Source organism: Pochonia chlamydosporia, chromosome 4 (genome assembly GCF_001653235.2).
Source record: "Pochonia chlamydosporia 170 chromosome 4, whole genome shotgun sequence".
In the NCBI taxonomy this organism is placed as follows: domain Eukaryota; kingdom Fungi; phylum Ascomycota; class Sordariomycetes; order Hypocreales; family Clavicipitaceae; genus Pochonia; species Pochonia chlamydosporia.
The window spans coordinates 4056224-4079956 of record NC_035793.1 but is presented as its reverse complement, the minus strand read 5'-3'; the positions used below and the strand labels follow the sequence as shown (position 1 = coordinate 4079956).

At 51.2% G+C, this 23733-nt stretch overlaps 8 protein-coding genes across 8 annotated transcripts; 4 read left to right on the top strand and 4 right to left on the bottom strand.

The window, feature by feature from the left end:
* Positions 1-16: 16 nt before the first annotated feature.
* VFPPC_08612 (NAD dependent epimerase/dehydratase) lies at positions 17-940 on the bottom strand (the record flags this gene model as incomplete). The annotated part of the gene is made up of 1 exon (XM_018287289.1): positions 17-940. The coding sequence occupies one exon, from the start codon at positions 938-940 to the stop codon at positions 17-19; it is 924 nt and encodes a 307-aa protein (XP_018144254.1).
* Positions 941-1578: 638 nt separating this feature from the next.
* Positions 1579-2892, top strand: VFPPC_08611 (C6 finger domain-containing protein; the record flags this gene model as incomplete). The annotated part of the gene is made up of 1 exon (XM_018287288.1): positions 1579-2892. One exon carries the CDS (start codon positions 1579-1581, stop codon positions 2890-2892), a length of 1314 nt encoding a protein of 437 aa, XP_018144253.1.
* Positions 2893-3516: 624 nt separating this feature from the next.
* VFPPC_14442 (Type I phosphodiesterase / nucleotide pyrophosphatase family protein) lies at positions 3517-5822 on the top strand (the record flags this gene model as incomplete). The annotated part of the gene is made up of 3 exons (XM_018292211.1): positions 3517-4148; positions 4220-5352; positions 5401-5822. The coding sequence occupies 3 exons, from the start codon at positions 3517-3519 to the stop codon at positions 5820-5822; spliced, it is 2187 nt and encodes a 728-aa protein (XP_018144252.1).
* A 345-nt stretch (positions 5823-6167) lies between these two features.
* On the bottom strand, positions 6168-7554 carry VFPPC_14441 (developmental protein fluG; the record flags this gene model as incomplete). Its single annotated transcript, XM_018292210.1, has 2 exons — positions 6168-6400; positions 6447-7554. 2 exons carry the CDS (start codon positions 7552-7554, stop codon positions 6168-6170), a joined length of 1341 nt encoding a protein of 446 aa, XP_018144251.1.
* A 1196-nt stretch (positions 7555-8750) lies between these two features.
* Positions 8751-11152, bottom strand: VFPPC_17803 (cell wall galactomannoprotein Mp2/allergen F17-like protein; the record flags this gene model as incomplete). The annotated part of the gene is made up of 2 exons (XM_022429484.1): positions 8751-9841; positions 10078-11152. 2 exons carry the CDS (start codon positions 11150-11152, stop codon positions 8751-8753), a joined length of 2166 nt encoding a protein of 721 aa, XP_022285462.1.
* A 4072-nt stretch (positions 11153-15224) lies between these two features.
* On the top strand, positions 15225-16142 carry VFPPC_08606 (phosphoribosylaminoimidazole-succinocarboxamide synthase; the record flags this gene model as incomplete). The annotated part of the gene is made up of 1 exon (XM_018287285.1): positions 15225-16142. One exon carries the CDS (start codon positions 15225-15227, stop codon positions 16140-16142), a length of 918 nt encoding a protein of 305 aa, XP_018144248.1.
* Positions 16143-16334: 192 nt separating this feature from the next.
* VFPPC_08605 (pyridoxal phosphate-dependent transferase, major domain-containing protein) lies at positions 16335-17826 on the bottom strand (the record flags this gene model as incomplete). Its single annotated transcript, XM_018287284.1, has 5 exons — positions 16335-16359; positions 16414-17074; positions 17125-17527; positions 17584-17625; positions 17692-17826. The coding sequence occupies 5 exons, from the start codon at positions 17824-17826 to the stop codon at positions 16335-16337; spliced, it is 1266 nt and encodes a 421-aa protein (XP_018144247.1).
* A 1246-nt stretch (positions 17827-19072) lies between these two features.
* VFPPC_08604 (SWI/SNF family DNA-dependent ATPase Ris1) lies at positions 19073-23248 on the top strand (the record flags this gene model as incomplete). Its single annotated transcript, XM_018287283.1, has 6 exons — positions 19073-19256; positions 19369-19419; positions 19808-20087; positions 20149-21082; positions 21136-21618; positions 21689-23248. 6 exons carry the CDS (start codon positions 19073-19075, stop codon positions 23246-23248), a joined length of 3492 nt encoding a protein of 1163 aa, XP_018144246.1.
* Positions 23249-23733: the final 485 nt, after the last annotated feature.

The window sequence follows — 23733 nt, the reverse complement described above, 5'->3', positions numbered from 1 at the left end:
CCACCCAATGTGCTACTCAATCACCTCGCCCATACGTCTCCAACACTCGACTCTTCTCCCTCTCAATAAACTTATCCATCGAACTCACAGGCATCCCCCACTCCTTCACCTTCTCCAAGTCCACAAACCCAGCCAACCCTCTCATCATCAACATACCCGCCACAAACGGATTCGTCCCCTTCTCCGCATCAACCTCCTCATCCGTCATATACACCGCCTTCAAATCCCTCCCCGTCACCGCCGCCAACTTGCCCAAAACCTCATCCACCGTCGCAAACTCATCCGCCAACTCGATCTCTTTCCCGTTAAACCTCTCCGGGTCCCTCAGCGCAGCCGCGCCAAACCTTCCTATCGTATCGACATCCACCAACGGAATCAGCGTGTCTCTCTGCATCGCCGTGCGCCACCGCCCCTCGTCCACTAACCCTGCGTACATCCTCACCAGGGGCTGCACGTAATTGCTCATGAAGCTGCCTGGCCGGAGAATCGTGTAGTACTTAAACCCGGCGGAGCGGACTTCCCGCTCGATGGCTTGTTTTGAGAGTAGGACCGCCGCGGTCGGCGACTCGGGGTCCCAGTTGGGGAGGGACTGGGCGTCGTTGACGCTGATGCCGGAGGAGTAGATGATGTGTTGGACGCCTTGGGCGCGGGCGATTTTGATGATGGTCTGGGCGGTGGTGAGTTCTTCGGTGGGGGATGTGAATGACGGGGAGAGGTTGAGGAAGAGGGCGCGGCAGGTGGAGAGGGCGGTGGTGAGGGTGTCGGTGTCGGTGTAGCTTGCGGGGAGGATGTGTGCGCCGAGGGAGGTGAGGTGTTTGGCGGGGGGGGAGGTTGGGTTGCGGGTTATGCCGTGGATGGGAGGGGGGGAGGGGGATGTGAGGATGTGGGTGGCGATGGAGGAGCCTTGGGTGCCGGTGATGCCGCAGATGAAGATGGACATTGTTGCTGGTTCTTGTGTGGTTGTGGTTGTGGTGGTTGTGATGTGTTGCTAGTGGGCTGTGGGTGGTTGGGTGAGATTTGAGACTGAAGTGTTTCTTAATGTTCAGAATATGGAGGGTGAGAATGGCGGAGAGAGTTGAGACTTGGTTATTGCTCAGTATTTTGGAATACGGGAGTGAATATGGCCAGAAGATAAGAATTGTAAAGATGTGTAGATGGTGTGGATAACTGGTTCGTGAAAGTATGAGGTGTTGTTGATGAGAAGCGATCGATACAAGGTTGGAAGCCGTCTTTAATTAAGGCTTGCGTGTAAAGTCAAATGTATATCATCTGTGAGAAATATCTATCAATTTATAACTTCAAAATCCAACTTACAGAAACTCGACTCACAAAGCTGTCAAACAAAACGGAGCTCCGCCAATTGCCAAATTCGGCATCCACTCCGCAAAACCCAGCCGGGCGGAGTTCCGCCGACCCACTTTACCGGCGCATTTCCACAACCTCGTGAATCTCACTCTCACCTTCAACCTCAACTTCCACCAGCACAATGCCATCCAAGCAACAATTCGCCTACAATCTGTCAAATCCTTTCACACCGCTGCAACAAAAAGGCCACCTTCTTCCCCACCACAAGTCAAAATGAGTGGCTCCCTTACCGCCCGTGAGCGCGGGAATCCTCCTCCTCGGCGGAAGTCCTGCGGTGCATGCATCAAGGCCAAACGACGGTGCGACTTTGCCTTGCCCGCGTGTTTACGATGCTCGCAACGCAATCTTCCTTGTGAATATCCGCAGCGTGGTGGGAGGCGGATGGTACAACGTAATGCTGATTCGCCTGCTGCTGCGTCTCTCTTGGAGGAACCTACTATTTCGCCGGCTGTGCTGTCATGTCCTTCTGCTCCGGTGGTACACTTTGACGCTGGTATTGCTGGCATGTTTGACAATCTAGATACTTCGTGTATTGGAATTACAGACTTTGCTTTACCTGGGTACAGCATGGACAGCCCGTTGATGGAACTAGTACAGCAGAATACGTCGTTGATGGCGCCCACGACACGGGAACTGCACATAGAGGAAGTGATTTCGAAGCGATTACGATTTGCAATTGATGAAATCAAGAGAGCACCATCACTAATGATTTTGGAAACACAAACACCGTGGTGTCACCCCCTGTTATACAAAGATGGCATGCCCAAATCCATGCAAGGTCAGTTCACACAACACCAATCCTCCAATATCAACACTCACAACTCACAATTCAAAGACGCCCACGCCTCATGCGCCCTCTACCTCGCCAAAACGCCCATCAACGCACCCATAATCCTGCGCGCCATCGACCTCCGCGTAAAAGACCTCCTCTCCTCCCCACCACCCACCACGCTCATCGACATCCTCGCGCACACCCAATCCCTCATCCTCTACCAGACCATCCGCCTCTTCGACGGGGACATCCACGCCCGCGCCTCCGCCGAGCGCATCATCCCCGACGTCGAAGAGTCAGCCATGTGCCTCCTCGCCCACGTGCGCTTCGACCTCGAGTCCCCCGCCAAGGAACTGCCGCTGTACCCGCTCGCCCCGACGCGAGACTTCTGGAACGACTGGATCCTGCAGGAGTCGGCGCGGCGGACCGTCCTGTTCGCCTTCTTCTTCCTGCAGGTGTATCGGCTGGTCGCGGGGCAGAAGGGGCTCGAGTGCGATGGGAGGCTGGGGTTGTGCCACTCGTGGACCATGTCGGCGTATTTGTGGAATGCGGGGACGCCGGTGCAGTTTGCGAGGGCGTGGAGGGATAAGAGGCATTTTGTGGTGACGGATGCGCAGTTTGGGGAGGTGTTGAGCGAGGCGGGGGCGGATGATGTTGATCGGTTTGGGAGGATGTGGATTTCGAGTTTGCTGGGGATGGAGGAGGCGGAGGGGTGGTTTGTTAGTAAGGGGGGTGCGTTGAGGAGTTTGGTGTAGATGATGGGATGGCGATATGGTTGAAACTGTTGCAGAGTTGTTGCAGGATGGTGATCACTCTGTATGTGGTGTTGTGGTGTTGTGGAGGGTAATGTGAGAGTCAGCTTCTGTGAAGCTATGGGCATAAGTATAGGGACATGATAGAGATTATATTTGTGTTTTTCGGTCAGAAAACGATGTTATCATTGTAAGAAGTTTGAAAATCTTATAGATGTGTGGTGATGAGACGGGATGAAGGTCATTTGATGCGTTCCACGGTCACATAGCCAACTCACGGTAGTGACAGCAAACTCTCGCACCTATTAAGCTACGAAAACAAGCCAAATCGATAGGAGTCCATTATATATGCCGTGAAAGGGCAGTCCTTCTATTTCAATACTTTAACGAATTCGTTTCATCATTTCCGTCAATCGAGAATTTGACATCCAGTCTCGTACAGGGTAAGCTAGAGCCAGATTGCACCCCTGTCCGATTGGACCCTGTCACCTTGACTTCGTCTTCAGCTTCCGATCTCAATTCAAAACAGGTCGAAACCATATTCTTCATCAACGACCAGCCTATCCAGGTTATACCCATCAATGACACTCCCCCAAGGCAGGTAGCCACTGCCTTGGAGTCGACACAATGTCCCTCGACAGACTCGATACAAACCTACCCAAAGCAGAGCGCACTGACAGCGCATCACTGCTCTCCCCCATCGCATACGACGACGACGCAGCATCCCTCCATTCCCGAAGCGACCAAGACACAGACAGCGACGATGACCAGCTGCAGCTACGGGCGCGAAACAGCCGCGAGCTGCGCGCCGCCGACAGAATCGTCTTGATGGAGGAAGAAGAGCTCGACCGCCTGGTCACCACATCCAGAAAGGAAAAGGAGCGCCAACGACGGGGGTCCGGGCTCTCAGTCCCCAGCGCCCTGAAGATTTTCGGCCGCCGAGGAAGTTCATCGCAGTTATCGTCGCCGAATGCCTCCATGGAGAACCTGGTGTCTGAGAAACGAGAAGCCAGACGGACGAGGAGGAAACAGAAAAGGGACAGATTGCTGGAAGATGCTCGTCATGGCGAAGACGGCGAACTGATGTATGAGATGGAAGAAGGTGGCATGAAGGACGGCAGTTCCACCGGCGATAGCAGCGAGCGGGAGGACAGCGAGGAAGCCGACCGACGACGATTGAACCTGGTGGCACAGGCTAGAGGCAACCGAGGTCGCAGTTGGCGGAGGTGGTTGTTCTTACATTCCCTTATTGCTATCGGGTTTGCTATACTTGTCCTTGTGGCCTGGAAGCTGTCCGGAAGAGCGCACTGCCTCACGGGCAATTGCTCAGCAATGGAACGGCCCTGTTTGCACCGACGACAATCATTCTTAGTTTGGATGGTTTCCGTGCGGATTTCCTGCAACGCGGCCTGACGCCTAGACTGAATGCCTTTGTCAAGGAGGGTGTGTCGCCGCAGTATATGCTGCCGTCTTTTCCCTCTCTCACATTCCCTAACCATTACACATTGGCAACGGGTCTATATCCCGAGGCACACGGCATTGTTGGAAACACGTTTTGGGATCCAGAATTCAAAGCTGAGTTTTACTACACCGACCCAGCGAGGAGTTTGGATCCAAAGTGGTGGGGAGGACAGCCGTTCTGGGTGTCGGCTGAGAAACAGGGCATCCGGTCTGCAGTGCACATGTGGCCCGGAAGCGAGGCCCATATCCAGGAGACCTTTGCGAGCATTGTCGACAAATACAACGGCAATGAGCCGCTCGACCGCAAAGTCTCAAGGATACTAGGCTTCCTCGACATGCCTGGAAAGGAGAACGCAGCGTTGGAAGCAAAGGACTCGCGACCCCAGCTCATTGCGGCGTATGTCCCAAATGTCGATACGGACGGTCACAAGTACGGCCCGAATAGCACCGAGATCAGGTCGACTATTCAATCCGTCGACACTATGCTCGACAGCCTCTTCAAGGGGCTCGAAGCTCGCAATCTCACAAAGATTGTCAACGTCATCGTGGTATCTGACCACGGCATGGCTACTACAGATACCTCCCGCCTGCTTCAGCTAGAGGATCTCATCGACACGTCCAAGATTGAGCATACAGATGGCTGGCCACTGTACGGTCTGCGACCCAAGGACAACAAAGATATCCAGCCTTTATACGACCAACTCAAGGAGAAGGCCAAGTCGAATCCCAACTTTGACGTCTACCTCCGTGATGTGGACATGCCCAAAAAGTATCACTTTTCCAACAACCACCGCATTGCCCCTCTGTGGGTTGTCCCCAAGACCGGCTGGGCTATTGTCACCAAAAAGGAGTTTGTGGTAACGGAGGCCAAGGAGAAGGGGCTGGTGTATCACCCTCGTGGCCTGCACGGCTACGACCACGAACATCCTCTTATGAGAGCTATTTTTATTGCTCGAGGACCAGCGTTTCCACACCCGGCGAACAGTCGTGTCGAGCCCTTCCGTAAGTGCCTCATCCTGTCGCCATATGTATTTTACTAACAACCTGCAGAAAACATTGAAGTATACAACATCTTATGCGACTCGCTAGGCATGAAGCCACAACCGAATAACGGAACGTTGAGACTCCCCCTTAAACCAGTCGGCAGCCATGACGCTGAGAATCAGCAAGAAACGCCCGCGGATCCGCCCCATCCAGAGACCACTCATTCTACGCAATTTGTTCACGCATCACGGCCAACTAAAATTGTGGCATCGTCGTCGATCGTAGTTGGTGTTGATGAGCCGACGGGGTCACCTACGTCGACTAGTACGGAGGTTCCTGCTGCGGAACCTACCAAGGATGGTGGAAAGCCCGAGGGCGATGGGAAAGATGAGGGGAGTGGATCGGTTGGAGATACAGTGAAGGGATGGTGGGATTGGATTACGGATAAGGTTGGGGGTTTGTGGGATACAATTACGGGTTCTGGGTAGCGTGTATAGACTTGCTTCTGTTTTGTTTGTTTCGTAACGGAGTTTATGTGATCAGGTATTTGATCTGGTGTAATTGTCCAAGAGCAACGTGTTGTAACTACTCTATTGCCGCACTGGTTGCACCTCATGCCAGTCTATATAGCAGCTATTGCTACGAGCAATTCTTTTCTTCACGTGGTAATAAATCTCTGTGCTAGGACACATTCATCAACTATGTCATAATCGTAACTACCTTTCTTCCCACGTTGCCATCTCGACCATGCCCAACGAAAGACAATGCTACTAAAGTCTTCTCAAACTTGAAGAGCCCTTAATCTCACCCAGTAACTACTCCTCACATGCACCCTAAAAGTGATTAACCAAAAGCTTCCTCCTCTGCTCAACATCCATACCACCCAGCTTTTCCAACTCTCCTCGTTTCAACACCAAAAACCACTTAACATAGTCCTTCCCCAGCGTCTTCTCAAGCCACTCCCTCTCATCTTCCACTTCCTTCAGCGCCTCCTCCAGCGAATGAGGCAACTTTCTCGTCATATTCAGCGCCTTCAGCTCCTCCTCTGAACAAAATGGCGTGAATTCTAAAGATTATTAGTACATATTTCCTAACAATCCACAGGAACTTACTCGTCAACCCCCCAATATCAAGAGCTTTCAAGTCCATTGCGGCGGCTATCATTCCCGCCACCATAGCATACGCATTCGCCGTAGAGTCATGGACCCTCACTTCCCAGTGATTTCTGCCGATCCTCCGCACCGGAACATCACGATGGTTATCTCCCCAAGCTACCATGCCACCTGCTCCCATCTTACCATTCCCCACGCGGATATACGAATCACTCTGCGGTAGTCCAATGGCCGCCAGGGCAGGCGCATGGCTTAGTATCCCGGCCATCATTTCATCCGGATTCCAGGTATTGCTTGTGCCGTCGTCGCCGCCCTTCGTGGCCGATACATGGATATGCTCTCCTGAGGGTTGGCCATCGCCCACATACGGGGTGGGATAGAACGTCGCCACGACATTATGCTTGTGGGCAACATTGCGAATCGTTTCTCGGGCGTACATGTACGCGTCTACCGACTCAACAGGTGGTAAAGGCGGCAGGGCAACCTCCCATTGCGAAGGGCCCATTTCCTTAATCACTTGTTCGACGAGGATGCCCGCATCTGCCAGCGCCGTAATCACCTCCTCCATCAAAGGCCATACATTCGATCTGTACCAGGGCGAATTACTCCCTACGCCAGTCAACCCCGGTGCCGCGGGTGTCAACTCATTCTTCTCGAGAAGCACAAACTCCAGCTCAAAGCCAATTTTGAACGCGTATCCCTCCGCAGCGCCCTCGTCCACTATCCGTCGTAGATTCGCACGCGCATCCGCTTCAATCTCACCGCCCTGAACCTCACCCACCACCACAGCGGAGGTCTCGCACAAGGGAAATCCAACCCTTATGGAACTAACATCCGGCACGATCCTGTGGCGCTTGTCGGCAAAGTGGACGAGTAGTTCGTCACAGAGGCCGCCTGTTGAAGAGGATAGAATGTCGAGAACGCTGCCGTTGAAGCTGCCACCCGCGTTGACGAGCTCAATGAAGCGCTGGATGGACGTGGTGCGTGAGCGGGCTACGCCGCAGATGTCGACCCATTGCGTGATGATGGTGCGGATGTTGGGGTGCGTGGAGAGGAAGGACGATAGTTTGGTGTTGGAATCTATAGCAGTTGGCATTTTGGAGCCCATTTTGAATGGAAGCAAAAAATAATAATAACAGCTTGTTAGAAGTGAGTGTGATGGTTGAGGGGCCAATCTGCAGCGTTGAGGGGGTTGAGGTGACACAAGATAATGTCGTACGACTTATGGCTTGATCCTGTGATGAATATGGATCAGGTTGCATTTGGCAAAAGCAAAGTCTCAAATATCCGAATCATGGGAAGTTGGGACCCGTGCTGCCGTCATCCATTTCGGGGAATTGCCGTGCTGATGTCTCAGATAGAGGCATTGTCTGCACGGTGTCGTGGTTTCTTTTTGTTGGTTGGATGTGGTAAAGACTGGGTGCTTACTTCCAGCCGTTGCCAAATGGGTGATGGAGCAGGTCAGCTTACGATTCTTTGCTTGTACGTAAGACTATTCAAGTATGAAAGTTTGTATGCAACGTTGACGGCAGTTGACGTGCCGAACAGGATGTGGCTGCTGACATTGCAGCAAGATCTGAATACGCGCAAGTGGCCACAAAAGCATTGAATACTTTGACATGTTGACGTGCACCGGCGAGGTGATGATAGTTTGGCCTTCCACTAGACACGAAAGTTAGCCAGCCACTACACTCAATTGTTTGCAATACTGGCACTCCCCTAGGAGCAATGATTTCTAGCAGCCTGTTCATCAAGCCTCACTTGAGGGGCTCAAGACCGGAGTCAATGCATGGTGCCATTCGATACTTTGCATCTGCCAACTCTGGCATGGGGCAAACAACTTGCAATGGTAGCCATCAAGTCCAGCAACTAAAACGTGACCAACAATACTTCTCTTCAAATTATGCTCCGACATTGTCAGTGCCCAGTGGTGTACTTTGCCATTCTGTGTCAGTCTCTGCGTCAAACATGTTATAATCCTGACACGACAATGAACATACATATCACACATTAAACACATTCGTAGCAACATCTTCAGACAACATGAATAGAGTGAGCAACCTTGAATCTTGGTCCCATTATGCATTACTAGCATCATCAACCATCGATAACGTAACTCAACCTGTCAATCAGAATTTCCAAGTGTTGCTCTGGTAAGGAAAAAGAATTATGAAATAAATACATCTGGTAGTAATACTAACTACATAAAAATGTGTCAATGAAATACGTTGAGTCGTCTGTTAAGCCGCCTTGACAGAGAACATGCTTCCTCCCGTCTATATCCTCAAAACCCGTCCAGTCCGTTTATACAACGACAAGGGCAGCAACCGCGATGGCAAAGGCAGTGGCAGGGCCTACGAAAGCCGCACCGGCAGTGACCGGGGGAGTGTTGGTAGGCTGGGGGTTGCCGCCATTACCGCCGGTAGGCTGAGGGATCTCAGTGTTACCGCCAGTGGGCTGGGGGTTGCCTCCGTTTCCACCAGTTGGCTGGGGGTTCTCGCCATTGCCTCCAGTAGGCTGAGGGCTCTCAGTGTTACCGCCAGTTGGCTGGGGGTTCTCTCCGTTGCCTCCGGTAGGTTGAGGGTTCTCGCCATTGCCGCCAGTTGGCTGAGGGTTGCCTCCGTTACCGCCAGTGGGCTTGCCGGGAATGGTCACAAAGGTGGTTTCAGTGGGCTTGGTAGGGACAACAGTCTGGGTTGCGGTCTCCTCGACAGGGCAAACAGTGGTGTACACGGGGACGACCTCGGTGGTGGTATGACCGACGGGGCAGTTGGTCACAGTGGGGTGGCAAGAGGTGATCGTGTAAGTCTTGGTGGTGTACACAGTGCTGGTAGTCATGACGGGAGCAGAAGTCGTAGTGCCTCCGGGAGCGGATGTGGTCGTGACAGGGGCGGCAGTGCTGGTAGTGGTGCCTCCAGGAGCGGTGGTGGTCTCGGTTTCGGTGCAAGGAGAGGAAGTGGTGCCAGCAGCAGACGAGGTAGTGGTGCCTCCAGGAGCAGTGGTCGTCTCAGTCTCGGTCGAAGGAGATGAAGTGGTACCGGCGGCAGAGCTGGTGGTAGTGCCTCCAGGAGCAGTGGTTGTCTCGGTCTCGGTGCAGGGCTCCTCTGAAGTGGTAGTGTGGTGGTGCTTGCTGGTGGTGTGAGGCTTCTTGGTGGTCGTCTCAGTCTCGGTGCAGGGCTCCTCTGAAGTGGTAGTGTGGTGGTGCTTGCTGGTGGTGTGAGGCTTCTTGGTTGTCGTGTGAGGCTTCTTGGTAGTCTCAGTCTCAGTGCAAGGCTCCTCGGAGGTAGTCGTGTGGTGATGCTTGGACGTTGTGTGGTGGCCCTTGGTGGTCGTCTCAGTGTGCAAGGCTCCTCGGAGGTAGTCGTGTGGTGATGCTTGGACGTTGTGTGGTGGCCCTTTGTGGTGGTCTCAGTTTCCGTGCAAGGTTCCTCAGAGGTAGTTGTGTGGTGATGCTTGGACGTTGTGTGGTGGCCCTTGGTGGTCGTCTCAGTCTCGGTGCATGGCTCCTCGGAGGTAGTCGTGTGGTGATGCTTGCTGGTAGTGTGAGGCTTCTTGGTAGTCTCAGTCTCAGTCTCAGTGCAAGGCTCCTCGGAGGTGGTAGTATGATGGTGCTTGCTAGTAGTATGATGACCCTTTGTGGTGGTCTCAGTTTCCGTGCAAGGTTCCTCAGAGGTAGTTGTGTGGTGATGCTTGCTCGTGGTGTGAGGCTTCTTGGTGGTCTCAGTCTCGGTGCATGGCTCCTCAGAAGTGGTATGCGGCTTCTTGGTTGTTGTGTGAGGCTTCTTGGTGGTGGTAGTCTCGTCACAGGGCTCCTCGGAAGTCGTGGTGTGAGGCTTCTTGGTTGTGGTGTGAGGCTTCTTAGTAGTCGTGGTCTCATCACAAGGCTCCTCAGAAGTTGTAGTGTGAGGTCTCTTGGTGGTGGTATGAGGCCGCTTGGTGGTAGTAGTCTCGTCGCAAGGCTCCTCAGAAGTGGTAGTATGCGGCTTCTTGGTTGTGGTGTGAGGCTTCTTAGTAGTGGTGGTCTCATCACAAGGCTCCTCAGAAGTCGTAGTGTGAGGCTTCTTGGTTGTGGTGTGAGGCTTCTTAGTGGTAGTCTCGTCGCAAGGCTCCTCGGTAGTGGTAGTTTGCGGCTTCTTGGTGGTGGTGGGAGGAGTAGTACCCTTGTCGATGCAGTTCTTCTCGTTGAACTCATCCTGAGATCGCTGCAGCACATCAACAAGACCGGCGGCGAGGTCTTTGGCAATACCCTGAGCACCAGCAGGAACCTTGGAGACGGTGGAGGCAATGAGGGCCTTGGAGTAGGTGTTGATGTCGGTGGTCTGCTTGCGGACGAGAGAGCAGTAGTTGCCGTTCTGGATGACAGTCTTCTTGGCCTTGAGATCACTCAAGAGAGTCTCACCCTTAGCCTGGAGGGCCTTGACGGGATCCTGGAGACCGAGGGCCTCAAACAGTCCGAGCTCAGGCTGAGCATCAACAGTGCCCTTTCCCGTCTTAAGAGTCTGGACGAGGGCGTCGGAAGCATCTTCGACTGGCTTAGGATTGGTGGTAAAGCCCTTGACCTGGGTATCAAGAGTGTCGAGTCCCTTGCCAACCTCGGTCATAACGCCAGTGATGGCCTTGATATCACGCTCAACAACAGCGGCAGCTGGGTCAATGACACCAGCGGCAACGCTGGTTGCCAGACAGGCAACAGAAACGAACTTCATATTGCCTTGTAGTCCAGAGCAAATGCTCGTTGCAGAAATACAAAATAACGAGTGACTAGAAGTTGGTATTACTTCAGCAGCTTGAGCGGCCCCAGAAAACAGGTCTGGTGCAGAAACGAGTGAAAGCCGTCAAGAGAACCAATTCGTACCGAAGTTGGCACTCCAAGTTGGTATTATATAACTTCTCCTTTACGAGAGAACATCCCACAGCCGACGATTACTCACATGGTGCCGGGCAGGGGTGCATGCATCTCGAAAGCCACCCGACGCCAAGTCATCAGACGAAGCCCAGCCCAGTCCAAGAAAAATGTTTCTCGCAACAACGGAAGAAAGTAGAACGAGGTTACGAGAGGCCCAATTGCGTTCTAGTGCAAGCCTCGTCAAGTGGGCTGAGCAATCAACATGGATAGCAGTCCCAAAGCAGAAGGCCCAATTCGGAAGCGTCAACTTCAACTGTTTGCTCACGAGGAGGCGAGGGCCTATTGTCCAGCACAACAGCAGTACAAGTACTCCGTATGCTCAATCCAATTTGCTTTTAATCATTAGAGCAATGAAGGAAAACACCACCGTTCTGGATGGGCTCAAGACGTCAGGAACTGTTGCTCCGTATTTGGGAGTCATGACTGCAAACACTGCACTTACCACCGTCAAGCTTGTTGGGCCACAGATCGTGATGAGCCGAGTCTATGATGATACTGTCCCACTTTGTTCGGGTTCAGCCAAGTCATCGTTGAGTGCCATTGCCCGGCTTGCTCGGACAGCTCGCCCCGACACGCTCTGCAGGGTCGCCGTCAGTGCAAACAACCACATCTCTGATGAAAAGCGATGCGTGTTGGATGGTGTTTGTTGGTGGAAGTTGGCAGCCAAGGTGCACCAACGAATAGATCTTCGCCAGAGTTACCAAACCGGTACCCCAGTGGCCCGCCACCAGCCAGGGGCTTACCTGCACCGGAGATTGTCAGGGTCATGCAGCCCCCAGATCGAAAGGTCTCAGGCAGGGTAGTTGACGAATTGTGAAGCTCAACCGCCATGAGGCGTTACTATGTTGGGCCCGTGGCTGAACATGGTGCTGGAGACCAAGGCCTGGAACTATCGAAATGTTAGTGCTCTGTCCAGGACATGAGCAGTTCGCTGGTGCATTTTTTTCTTTTTTTCTTTCGCAGATGCCGAAGCAGCCAAATCTTTTGGAGTCAAGCTGCATACAATCCTTGGCCGGAGCATAATGGATGGTGGCGATTGAGGGATCAGTCCAGTTCAATTGGACTCAAGCAACCACGACGTGCATAGGTCGGCACCCGAGTGATGGTACCACCAGAATTGTTTTCAAGAGTGCCAACGGCGTTCCGGAAATAGAGTCTCCAATATTTAATTACTTGTCGGAGCATTTCTTTCTGAAAACCTCTGATCCGGGCCAAGTATCCGCACGAGGTTCCGGCCGTGGGGATTGACGTGGATAAAAGGGAGTCAACGATCGTGGAGAGGCATGTGGCCAAGAGGTTTTGTTTGGTTGAGGACGTCGTTACCCCTGACTAGATTCACGAAAAAAACGGCTAAGGCAACGGTGCCTGGCAGCTCGTCCAAAAGGGGCCTAGCAGCTCGTCGCTTAACCTTGACACCAGCCAACTGGACTTCTAAGTTTGCCAGCCAGGCGCAGGTCAAAGCCAGCTTCGCCTCCATTGCCAATTGCAACCACTTCGCGACATTCGCCAGCAATAATCTTCAACGGAAATTGTTTGTCTAACGACGCCGAACGCCCAATTCGCTGCATGTCATCCAACAACATCGAAGCAATACGGAACACATGATTACTTCATTTTAAAAGCTGCCATTACCCGCCTTGGATGGCGCCATGAATGCTTCATGACAATACCTTCGATGCTCCGCTCTGCACCAATCTTACAACCAGACAGCTTTTTCAGCAAAACTGGTGGCTCACCCGTTTGACGTCTTTTTGCGTGTTCCTGCATTGTGGCTGCATTCAACTCTCCACCAACCCACAACGTCAGTTCACCGGTTGTTTCTTTTTCCCAATGTCGCCTTTTCCAAGGAAACCACCCACTCTCCTCCCCTGTTGACAACACCATGTCATCGACCCGGCTCGGCTGCTACCAGTCTTGGGCCTCGTCGATTGGCCAACATCAAGCATGGTGCCTTAAGAATAGAACACAACGCTTGCTCCACGATCAGGTTTGGAAGGATCCAGTTGCTCGACGGCTCCGATGGGACCCCGGATAGACTTGTCCGTGAAAATCATTTCCTGGAGAACTCTAGCTGTCATGTTTAGCACCTCGTATCTTTCTGATGGCGTTTACGACCCCTGACTCCTCGGCCAAAGCGTGGCTTCACATCACCGTTCACTACTAATGGTTATCCCGGGATCCCTTGGCTATTTGCCTTCGGGCCAGTTGTGTGGCACGAACTACAAAAGAAAGTATTGGCAGTGGCTTCCACAATTTGCGCCCACAAGGCAGCCTTGGGTTCGTGGGCTTGTGGGCTGGCCGCCGTGAAGTAAATTGTGGTGTTATTAAGTCATTGTCATTGGGCTCTGCTGGCGTCATCCTCAGCTTTGCGAGTCAGCTTGAAGCTGCGTAAGAAATATTTACAATGGCAACAGACCTGGTGGATAGCAGGGCTCCTCCTTGCTCGAGAGCAAACAGACCTCCCGAACCTGTTTTGGTTAAGCCATGGATGAACAATCAGCTGAACTGTTGGTGTATTGTTTCCACAGGTCGCTCCAGGATGACAACGCAGGCGACCTCCGCCTGACTCCACCAAGTTCCAGGCATTTCTCTCTGTCGCCGTCTTTTGCCTCTGGTTCCTGTTTCAGCTCCGGAGACATACATGCATTTGTTCCGGGACGCCTGCTCCACGCAATTCATCTGCTTACAGGGTAGGCAGTAAATGGAACTCATCATTTTCATTATTCGTTTTGATAACTTGATGGCTGATATCGCCAGATTTCCTTGCTGTTGACTTGTTGCAGGACAGATTGTAATCGGCTCCTTTGACAGTTCATTTGCAGACTTCTTTGTTCGTGTGCTTACTTCAAGAGGTTTTACTTTTGCGCAAGATGTTGTAAGATATAGCCTTCATTCCATGGTTCCCGTTCTGGAGACGTTCTTGAATGGAGAAGCAAGCAGCCATGTCACAAGTTTGAGAAGTGACATATTGCTATAAGTTGTGTTGAAGTCCATCAGCATCATGGACAGACCACCAAAAATACAAGCTAGCTGCATACCGTTCTCCTTAAAAAAATGGTTATTAGCTGGCATGAAGACGACTCTTCTCATGGAACTTGCATTTGTGTAGTCACTCGCAATCTAAACCGGCCGGACGCGCACAGGAGGGCGAAGACTGTTGAAGCTGGGACTAGAGATCACACGTGTGAAGACACAGTCCTACGCTATCCACGTGCTCGACAAGGAACCAACAGGTTTGTGTTTTTGGTGAGACATACAGAGTAACACCCGAGCTAATAATACTGTGAGCAACCGCTTCTTGTGAAAGATTGGCGTTTTCAACACAAAATCGAATCAGCATTTAACCCGAAAGGTTAATTAGCTGAGAACACAGTTTTGAGTTTGGCAAGTGTTAACACTTGAAGGCAAAATCCTTTGCAACTCAGTTTGCTTCAATGTGCTTCAATTGACACAAAGACGGCGAAAAGGTGATTTTGCAAATATTAAACTTGCAATGATGAAGCTGTAGCCAGTGTTCAGTTAGGCAGATGCGATCGACAGCCGGAGTGGAACGCCACCACTCAACGCCTCGCACCGCGGTTTTTCACATCAACGTCTCTGGTCAGTGGTGAGCGATGGTGGGGAAGAACTTGCCCGACTGGATCAAGATGATTGGCGAAAATTTCGCTCGAGTTTAAGCCGCATTGAAGACTCATCAACAATCACACCAGACAGACTCATTGCACATCAGAGCCATCTCAGTGTGCGAGAACACAAATTGGATTGACTTTGATTGCACTGTTGAATTGACATCGTCAACCGATCTGCCGGTGTAGTCAAAAAACTCTTCACCACTCGACACAACCTTCCACACCATACAACCAAATCTCACAATGGCAGCCCTCACAACCATCTCACTGCCATCGCTGCAAAAGATCGCATCCGGCAAAGTCCGCGATCTCTTCACCCTCCCCGACCCCAATGCCCTGCTGTTCGTCGCATCAGACCGTCTCTCCGCCTTTGACGTCGTCATGGCCAACGGCATCCCCAACAAAGGCGCCATCCTCACCCTCCTCTCAGCACACTGGTTCCGCGTCCTATCCCAGCGCATCCCCAGCCTCCGCACACACTTCATCAGCCTAGACATCCCAGCAGGTCTCACCGCCGAGGAAACCAGCGCCATCAAGAACCGCAGCATGCAGGTCCGTAAGCTGGAGGTGCTGAAGGTCGAGGCCATTGTGCGCGGCTACATCACAGGGAGCGCATGGAAGGAGTACCAGGCCAAGGGGACGGTTCACGGGCTCGCCATGCCTCAGGGGATGCAGCTTTCTCAAAAGTTCCCCAAGGCAATTTACACGCCGAGCACGAAGGCGGATGCTGGTGCGCACGATGAGAACATTCACCCTGATGATGCGTGGAAGGAGATTGGCGATAAGGAGACTGCAAAGAAGGTGGAGGAGCTGGCGTTGACGATTTATAATACGGCTGCGGCGTATGCTGAGGAGCGTGGTATTATTATTGCTGACACGAAGTTTGAGTTTGCGCGGGATGCGGATGGCAATATTTACCTCGTGGATGAGGTGTTGACGCCGGACAGTTCGCGGTTCTGGCCGAAGGATGCGTATGAGCTTGGCAAGGAGCAGGATAGCTTTGACAAGCAGTTTATCAGAAATTGGTTGATCAAGGAAGGCTTGAAGGCCAAGGAGGGGGTCACGATTCCTGACGATATCTGTGCGGCTACAGAGGAGAAGTACAAGGAGGTGTTTTATTTATTGACGGGAACCAAGTTCGAAGATGCGGCTAAAAATTAGTTGATGAGAGGCTGATGGCAACTGTCTATAGCTTGCGTTGTAAATGATTATGATTAGAAGCACTTTGTACGTTTTATGCGATATTTCTAAATAATTCCTTCCCGCCTTGGGCTGTAAATAGAAGATCATGATATGCAAATCCTTATATCCTTATCCTGTCTAATTTTGTGACTCTGCGACCTCGGCAGGCCATTACTTTGAAATGGCAGTTTTGATCCTAAATATGTTAGCACACATTCGAAGCATCAACCCACACTTCTCAAAAATATACCTTTTAATCCCCTCCCTCACGATATCCGGATCCTGTGTGTAGACCATCCGAAACCACCCAGCCTTGAGCGAATGCTCCTCCCTTGGATGCAAAAACACCCCATTATCCAACAATTTTTTGGCTAGTGCAAAATCCGCATCCGGCTCACCATCCAGGTCTGTTGGCAAATATGGCGACAGGTCAATCCACAAGAAGAATCCAGCATTACTGCCGGACAAATACTCCACGCCAATCTCCTTAAGCCCTGAAGTAGCAACGCCGTACGCTTCCTTCAATTTGACGCGGTTGAGCTCCACGAATTCCCGGCACCATTTCCTATCTTCCAGCATAGCAGCGCCAATGGCAAGACTCGGCCCAGCGGGATTGTGGAAGCGGATGACACCTCGAATAGCTGCTTCCACGGCTTTGCTACGCGTGATGATGGCACCAATGCGGAGTCCTGCGGAACCAAAGTCCTTGCTGAAGCCGTACGTTACGTGGAGACGTTCGGTATCGATCAGACCTTCCGGGTCAACTGCGAGGAGCGAAGTGAATTCGGTGGCGGACGGTTCGCCCGAGTCGAATGTTGAGCAGGCGTAAATTTCGTCGCTGATGAGATGGATGCTGTGGGATTGGCAGAATTTCATGAGAGCAATGAGGGTATTTCGGGGATAGCATTTGCCTTGTGCGAGTTAGATGCTTGGGAGCAGTTAGTAGGGTAGTAGTACTTACCCAGAGGATTGTGAGGATTGACAATGAGGACAGCCCTGATTTTCACACCAGCGGCTTCGGATTTGACGAGAGCTGCTTCAAATTTGTCGACCACGTCTTCGTCGAAACAGTTTTCTGCGTCCGTGTCGGCATAGACAACGCTTACATCTGCTCTATTACCGAAATCCAGCTCGAACCGTCCGTACACGGGGCGACTTGTCATGATGCCGTCTCCGGGATCAGCTAGTCCCCAGGCGAGGATTTCGTGCATCGGCGTCGCAGAACCTGTGACTTTAATGTGATCCGCCATGATGGGGGTGTGTGGCCGCAGGTATTCGTTCAAATGAACTGCTAGGGCTGTTGGAAAACGAGATCCTCCAGCCAGACTGAAGCCATATGTGAATTGTTGCGATTCGAATTTTACCTGCAAGTCTTGTTAGATATCATGGGGGTTGGGTAATGTGTATTGCCTGAGCGTACTGCACTGTTTACGAAGCTTTCCACATTGCTAGTAATGAGTTTCTAAGGTCCAATTAGCCATTGATTTGTTTTTCCATGTCAGATTTGCTGTGTGAAAGAATAACGGACATTCTCAGCAGTTCCGAATGAGATTAAACCATCTGGGTTCTTTTCGGCATCATACGTTTGTGACGGTGCAAATCTCCATGGCAAACTTTGCTTCTCGAGCGAAGCCGCTGACCGTTTGGAAAGGTAGGATTCCATTGTTTCAATGCGCTTGGTACTTTGGAAAAATTGAAAGATGAGTGCAAATTAGATTGCAATTAAATATGCTGACCCTCAATGGCTGCACAAGGGCACACATTCACGATGGTATAAAGATAAGTTTGGGAGAGGGGCAAGAAACTTGCTCAAGTTCATGCAGGTCCATGGACTCCAGTGTACCATACCATACCATACTCCGTACATGCATCCGTTTCCGACTTGTCCGTTTACATCCAATGTGAGGAAGGTGCAGTCGTACTGCAACTGCTTGTTTGCCTGGGTCCATGTGTGTCTCTCCGTTCACCGGTACTTGTGATGAGTCACGGTGTGGAGCGGCATCTGAACTTGTGCGAGGGAAGGAAGCTTGTCAATTGAAGGGCTCAAGGTAGTTTGACTTACCTTGTTGGACAGGCAAAGTATCATCATTGGGTGACGATCTCAAGATGGGAACGGGCATGGTGCAGTGTGCTGATCTAGCAAGATTGGATGACCTTGGCTGGGTGTTAGTACATTCGTGGTTTGGTGGCTGCGATTTCACTCATTAGTGTGCAGGATGAACACGAAGACTGTCGCGATGCCCGCTCTTATTATTTTGGGTTCTTTTATTTGGAGACTTGCGGGTTGCCAAAAAAAAAAAAAAAAAAGGGCAGCCACAGAGTGTCTAGTTCTCTAGTTCTTGACAACAAATTCTCGAATGTCCATCTGCAATAGTCGGCTACACATTATTTAAGAAGACGGCTCCTTGCAATGTTTGCTCCATTTCTTAGAACTCGTCTCATCAAGCTGGGACCTGGATGGATTCAATTCGATACCCCAGAGCACGACTTCTTGAAGCCCCACAATTCTAGCACCTACCAATTAAACACATCGCAAGACACATGTCGCAAAACACCACTCGCGTCAACCCCACGGTCTAATCGATAAGGATAAGATCTGTTGAACCATCAGTTGAACAGGTCCATTGTTCTCGCCTCCCATCGTGAAAACACCATCGAATTCAGCTTGTTCAACCGTTTGACTGTTACAATACATCCTCCGCATCCTCCGCATCCGTCCCTCCTGTTCGATTCCCGAGATTCACGCCTCACTCTATTCTCGACCTATCCAGCCGACTGTTTCCCTGACGTGTCAGGCGGTGCTGGTTCCACAGCTCGCCTCATCACTCGAAGTGTGCACGGATGCCTACGTCTCGGTTGCCTGGTTGTCTGCAGGACTTTGAGGGGTGGAAATGGCCGATTCGCACATAATGGATACGGCAGAAGAGGTTATGGAGGAGCTGATAATTCAGCGAGTCATACTCGCCTCCATGGAAGATCAGTCGTGGGATGGTATTGAAGTCGAGCGAGACGAGGTTGCACAAGAGATCGAGCGCTTGAAGCGTCTGCATAAAAGGCTAAAACAGGGACAGACACAAACTCTGGTTGACAACGGTTCGTAGCTCCGTTTGTTGCCATCTCTTTGGACTATTTGAATCCGGCCGCTCGACTTGGAATCCAACTTGATGACATCACTTTGCGCTTGAGGCTAACACCTTGTATTCAGATGTTGGTCGGTCTGCCTCACAGGAGCAATCTCCGCCCGGCTCGTCTAGCTGTAAGTGCTTTTTTGCCTTTTGTACTCTTTAGTAATTTCGTTTCCTGAGACCCGTTCCTGTGAAGTTATTCACGCTGTCTTCGCGCGTCTCAATGTGTTTGTTCATTCCTTTCACCAGCCTTCTAAACTCCTCTCGTACCTCATCATTGCGTATTCAAAGACCCAAGCTGCATTCTTGTGCCCCAATGCCCGTATAAAGCTCGGGCTTGCCGGCTGGTTGACAATCGCTGCCAGCTGCCGAGAAACGTCATCCAAAGCAGTGAATCTTGCCTGGTGCAACTCAACCTAACACATACTTGGTCATACTTATACTCTACCCACACTCCACTTGTTGCTGCCGCCTTTACAGTACAAAAACCATCGGATATATTTGCTAATAGTCTTGCAGCACAACCGCACTCGCAACCCAAAACACCTGTTGTTGCGGGAGGGCGCTCTGTCAATATGAATCCACTGCATGGACAGCACAACATCGGGCTCAGCCCATCACCAGTGTCTCTCCCAAGTAGGAAAAGAGATCTTGGAGTGACAGACCCTTTTGCGATGGACGGTCAGAATAAGTCGAGGAGGACGACTCCGACCCCTGGCGGCAACCGGTTCTCTCCTCCTTCAAGAATGGGCAGGGAGTCGAATGGCACCGACCCCATTGATATTATTGATCTCACTGGGTATGGGTACTTGTTTTTCAGAAAGGAGTGTGTCTCTGCATGCTAACTTTGCTGTTGATAGCGACGATGTTGACTTCGATTCCACCTTGATCGCCCAACAAATCCGACAGCAGAATCGCCAAGAACAAGAGAATCGAGACAGACAGATGGCCATGCAAATTGCCAACCAACATTCCGCCGCATCGTCATCGTCGCTGAACCAGCATTCAGCCGGATTTGACGCCTTTTCCAGAATGATGGCCACAGAACGAGCTAACCCTAGAGGACCAACAAACGGACATTGGAACTCTCTCCCAGGCTCCAATACTCAAACACCAGTGCCTTCTCAGGGAATGAAACGGGCATCGATGCCGGGATCCTGGGACAGCCCAAGTCCGTGGAATGGACATGCAGGCCCTCCTCCGACCACCCTGCCCAGTAACGCCTTTCAAGCTGTCGGCACACAATCCTTTGGTGCTGCTGGTCAGGGCTATGCAAGTCCCGGTGTTCCAAACCCGCAACGTCATTCTCTTTTGCGAAACCAGTTTTCGAACCCGGGATTGAGACAAGCTTTTTATCGTGTCCCGTCACCAAATCCAGCGTTGTATGGTGTACCATGGCACCCGAACCATGGCCATCTCATTTCCAATGTCATTGAACGAACTAGCATGATCGATTATACAAATGGCACAGATGTGTTTGGAAATCCTCTTCACAGTCGTTTAACCAATTTTCTCAATGGCGATGGTGATGAGACACCGATGACGGCAAATGATTTGGAGGATTTATTGAAAAATATTCGTCCTGACATAGACATACCAGAGCACAATCGAGGGGTTGGTCCACCAGGGCTAAGGTATCCGCTCTACCGCCACCAAGAAGTCGCACTTACTTGGATGAAACAAATGGAAGAAGGTACTAACAAGGGTGGCATCTTGGCCGACGACATGGGACTGGGCAAAACCATTTCTACTTTGGCTCTCATGCTTGCCAACCAAGCCACAAGCAGTCCAAAGGTAGGTTCTTGGAACCATGCCGACTCAGCAAGTCATGAACTGACACGCAATAGACAAATTTAATCATTGGCCCCCTGTCGTTGGTCCGGCAATGGGAAGAGGAGATTTTGAAGAAAACAAAACTAGGACATAGGTTGTCCGTATTCGTGTACCATGGGAAGAAGGCGACAACCGATGAGCTCCTTAGGTACGATGTGGTAGTCACCACCTACGGTACCTTGGCGCAGGAATTCAAGCGTCGTGAGCAGTACATTGAAGACAACAAGGGTAGGACCGAAATTTTCAATGACAAATCATGTGCAGTCAAGTTTCCCCTCCTGCATCCAGAGAAAGCTGTTTTTCACCGCGTCATTCTTGACGAGGCTCAATGCATCAAAAACAGAAATACACAGGGGGCAAAAGCTTGCCACAGCTTGAAGGCGACATACAGGTGGTGTCTGACTGGGACGCCAATGATGAATGGCGTCCTTGAGCTGTATTCCCTCCTGAAGTTCCTCCGCATAAAACCGTACAATGTTTGGGAGAGCTTTCGTGAGGTATGTCCTTATTTCCCTCCCCGCTCTTTGGTTTCAATTCTTTTCCTTGTTTGGCTCACGCATCCCATAGGCATTTGGTGTTTTGTTTGGCCAAAAGGGCGATCCTAAGCACATGGCCATGACCAAGCTTCGAGCCCTGCTCAAAGCAACCATGCTGCGGCGAAAGAAGGACTCGGAGCTTGATGGCAAGCCCATTTTGCAACTCCCGGAAAAGAGGGAGCATATTGTGTATGCAAAGCTATCAGCGGATGAGCAGGACTTTTACAAACAACTCGAGAAAGATGCTCAAGTTTTGTTCAGCGCCTATCTCCGAGAAGGAAGTATCGGCAAGAATTATTCCAACATTCTCGTTTTGCTCCTTCGACTTCGCCAAGCCTGCTGTCATCCTCATATGAATCTAGATGTAGATGATGCGGTTAATCCTACTACCGATGCTGAGGTCGAGGAACTTGTGAAGAACTTGGATGCAACTACTATAAAGAGAATCAAGGAGGTCAACGGATTTAATTGTCCCATATGCTTTGACGCGGTACGAACACCTTGGTTCTTGATACCATGCGGACACGACAGCTGCAAGGATTGTCTGGCACGAATAGTGGACGGTGCCGCCTCACAAAACGTCCGCGAAGGCAACGACAGCGACAAGGTTAAGTGCCATGTTTGCCGTGGTAAATTTGAACCCAAGAAGTGCTTCAATTACGAAACATTCAAAAAGATCCACATGCCGGAAACTGTGGACAAGACGGAAAAGATTGAGCCGCCAGGCGATGATGATTCAAGCGATGGGTCAGAGGCAGAGTCCGGAGACGAAGATGATGCAGATGAAGTTGACAGTAAGGGAAATCTCAAGGGATTCGTGGTCGATGACGAAGATGAACTTGCAGCTCTCGATGACCTCAAAAATGAAGCCTCTGCCAACTACCACAAGGAGCAAAAGAAGGAGCAAAAGAAGGCGAAAAAGGCTAAGAAAAGGGGCAAGGGCAAGGAGAAAAAACCAGACGTTAAGCCTTCAATGCTCAAGAGCCTGCGTCTAGAGGCAGCCAAGAATATCGGAGCCTACAAGCGATACATGCGGTACCTGCGAAAGACATGGATGCCAGCGGCCAAGGTCACCGAATGCATGAGGCTGCTTAAAGAAATCCAAGAAACAGGCGAAAAGACCATCATCTTCTCCCAGTGGACTCTCCTTCTGGATCTGCTCGAGGTAGCCATGTGGCATGACAAGTTTCCCATGAAGCCCCTCCGCTACGACGGCAGCATGTCAGGAGACCAGCGCGCCACGGCAGCTAAAACCTTCCGCGACAAACCTGAGCACAAAGTCATGCTGGTGTCCCTCCGCGCCGGAAATGCAGGGCTTAATCTCGTCGCTGCTACGCGCGTCATCATCATGGATCCCTTTTGGAACCCGTACATTGAAATGCAGGCCATTGACCGAACGTATAGAATCGGGCAGAAGAGAGAAGTCGAGGTGTACCGGATTCTGACGCAGGAGACGGTGGAGGATCGTATCGTGGCGTTGCAGAATAAGAAGAAGGAGATTGTGGAAGCAGCACTAGATGAGAAGGAGAGCATGAAGATTGGTCGCTTGGATGAGAATGAGCTCAGGTTCCTGTTTACTGGGCATCGTTGAGGAAGAATATACCCCCTTCTCATGGTTTTGGGTTATCAGCCCGTATGGTTACGAGATACGATAGACGATGGGGATATTAGTACACTTGCTTTTGCTTATGGAGTTTATGATACCGACTATGAGCTAGAATAGGTGAAGCAATAGAAGACGCTTATTGACATCAAAATGGGCTTGACCGTTGCATTTGGGGGCGGTGTTGGTTCTGTGCCCGGCCCATTACGAGGCCAGGTCCACAACCACCAACACCATGGAATGAATATCCAGTGAATTATATTCAAAGGACGGCGACAAAAAAGATAGAAAGGGACAAAAAAAAATGCAAAAAATAAAAACATATAACACCAGGTATTCGCTGGTCGTCACCGACCCAACTACTAATCCGGCGCTCGCATGGTTATCGCTCGGAGATCAGACGGGATCCAGATTTTTCATGCGGCTATGGTCATATGTGCTCAATTATACTCAAGTTTGGCTTATATCGCCTC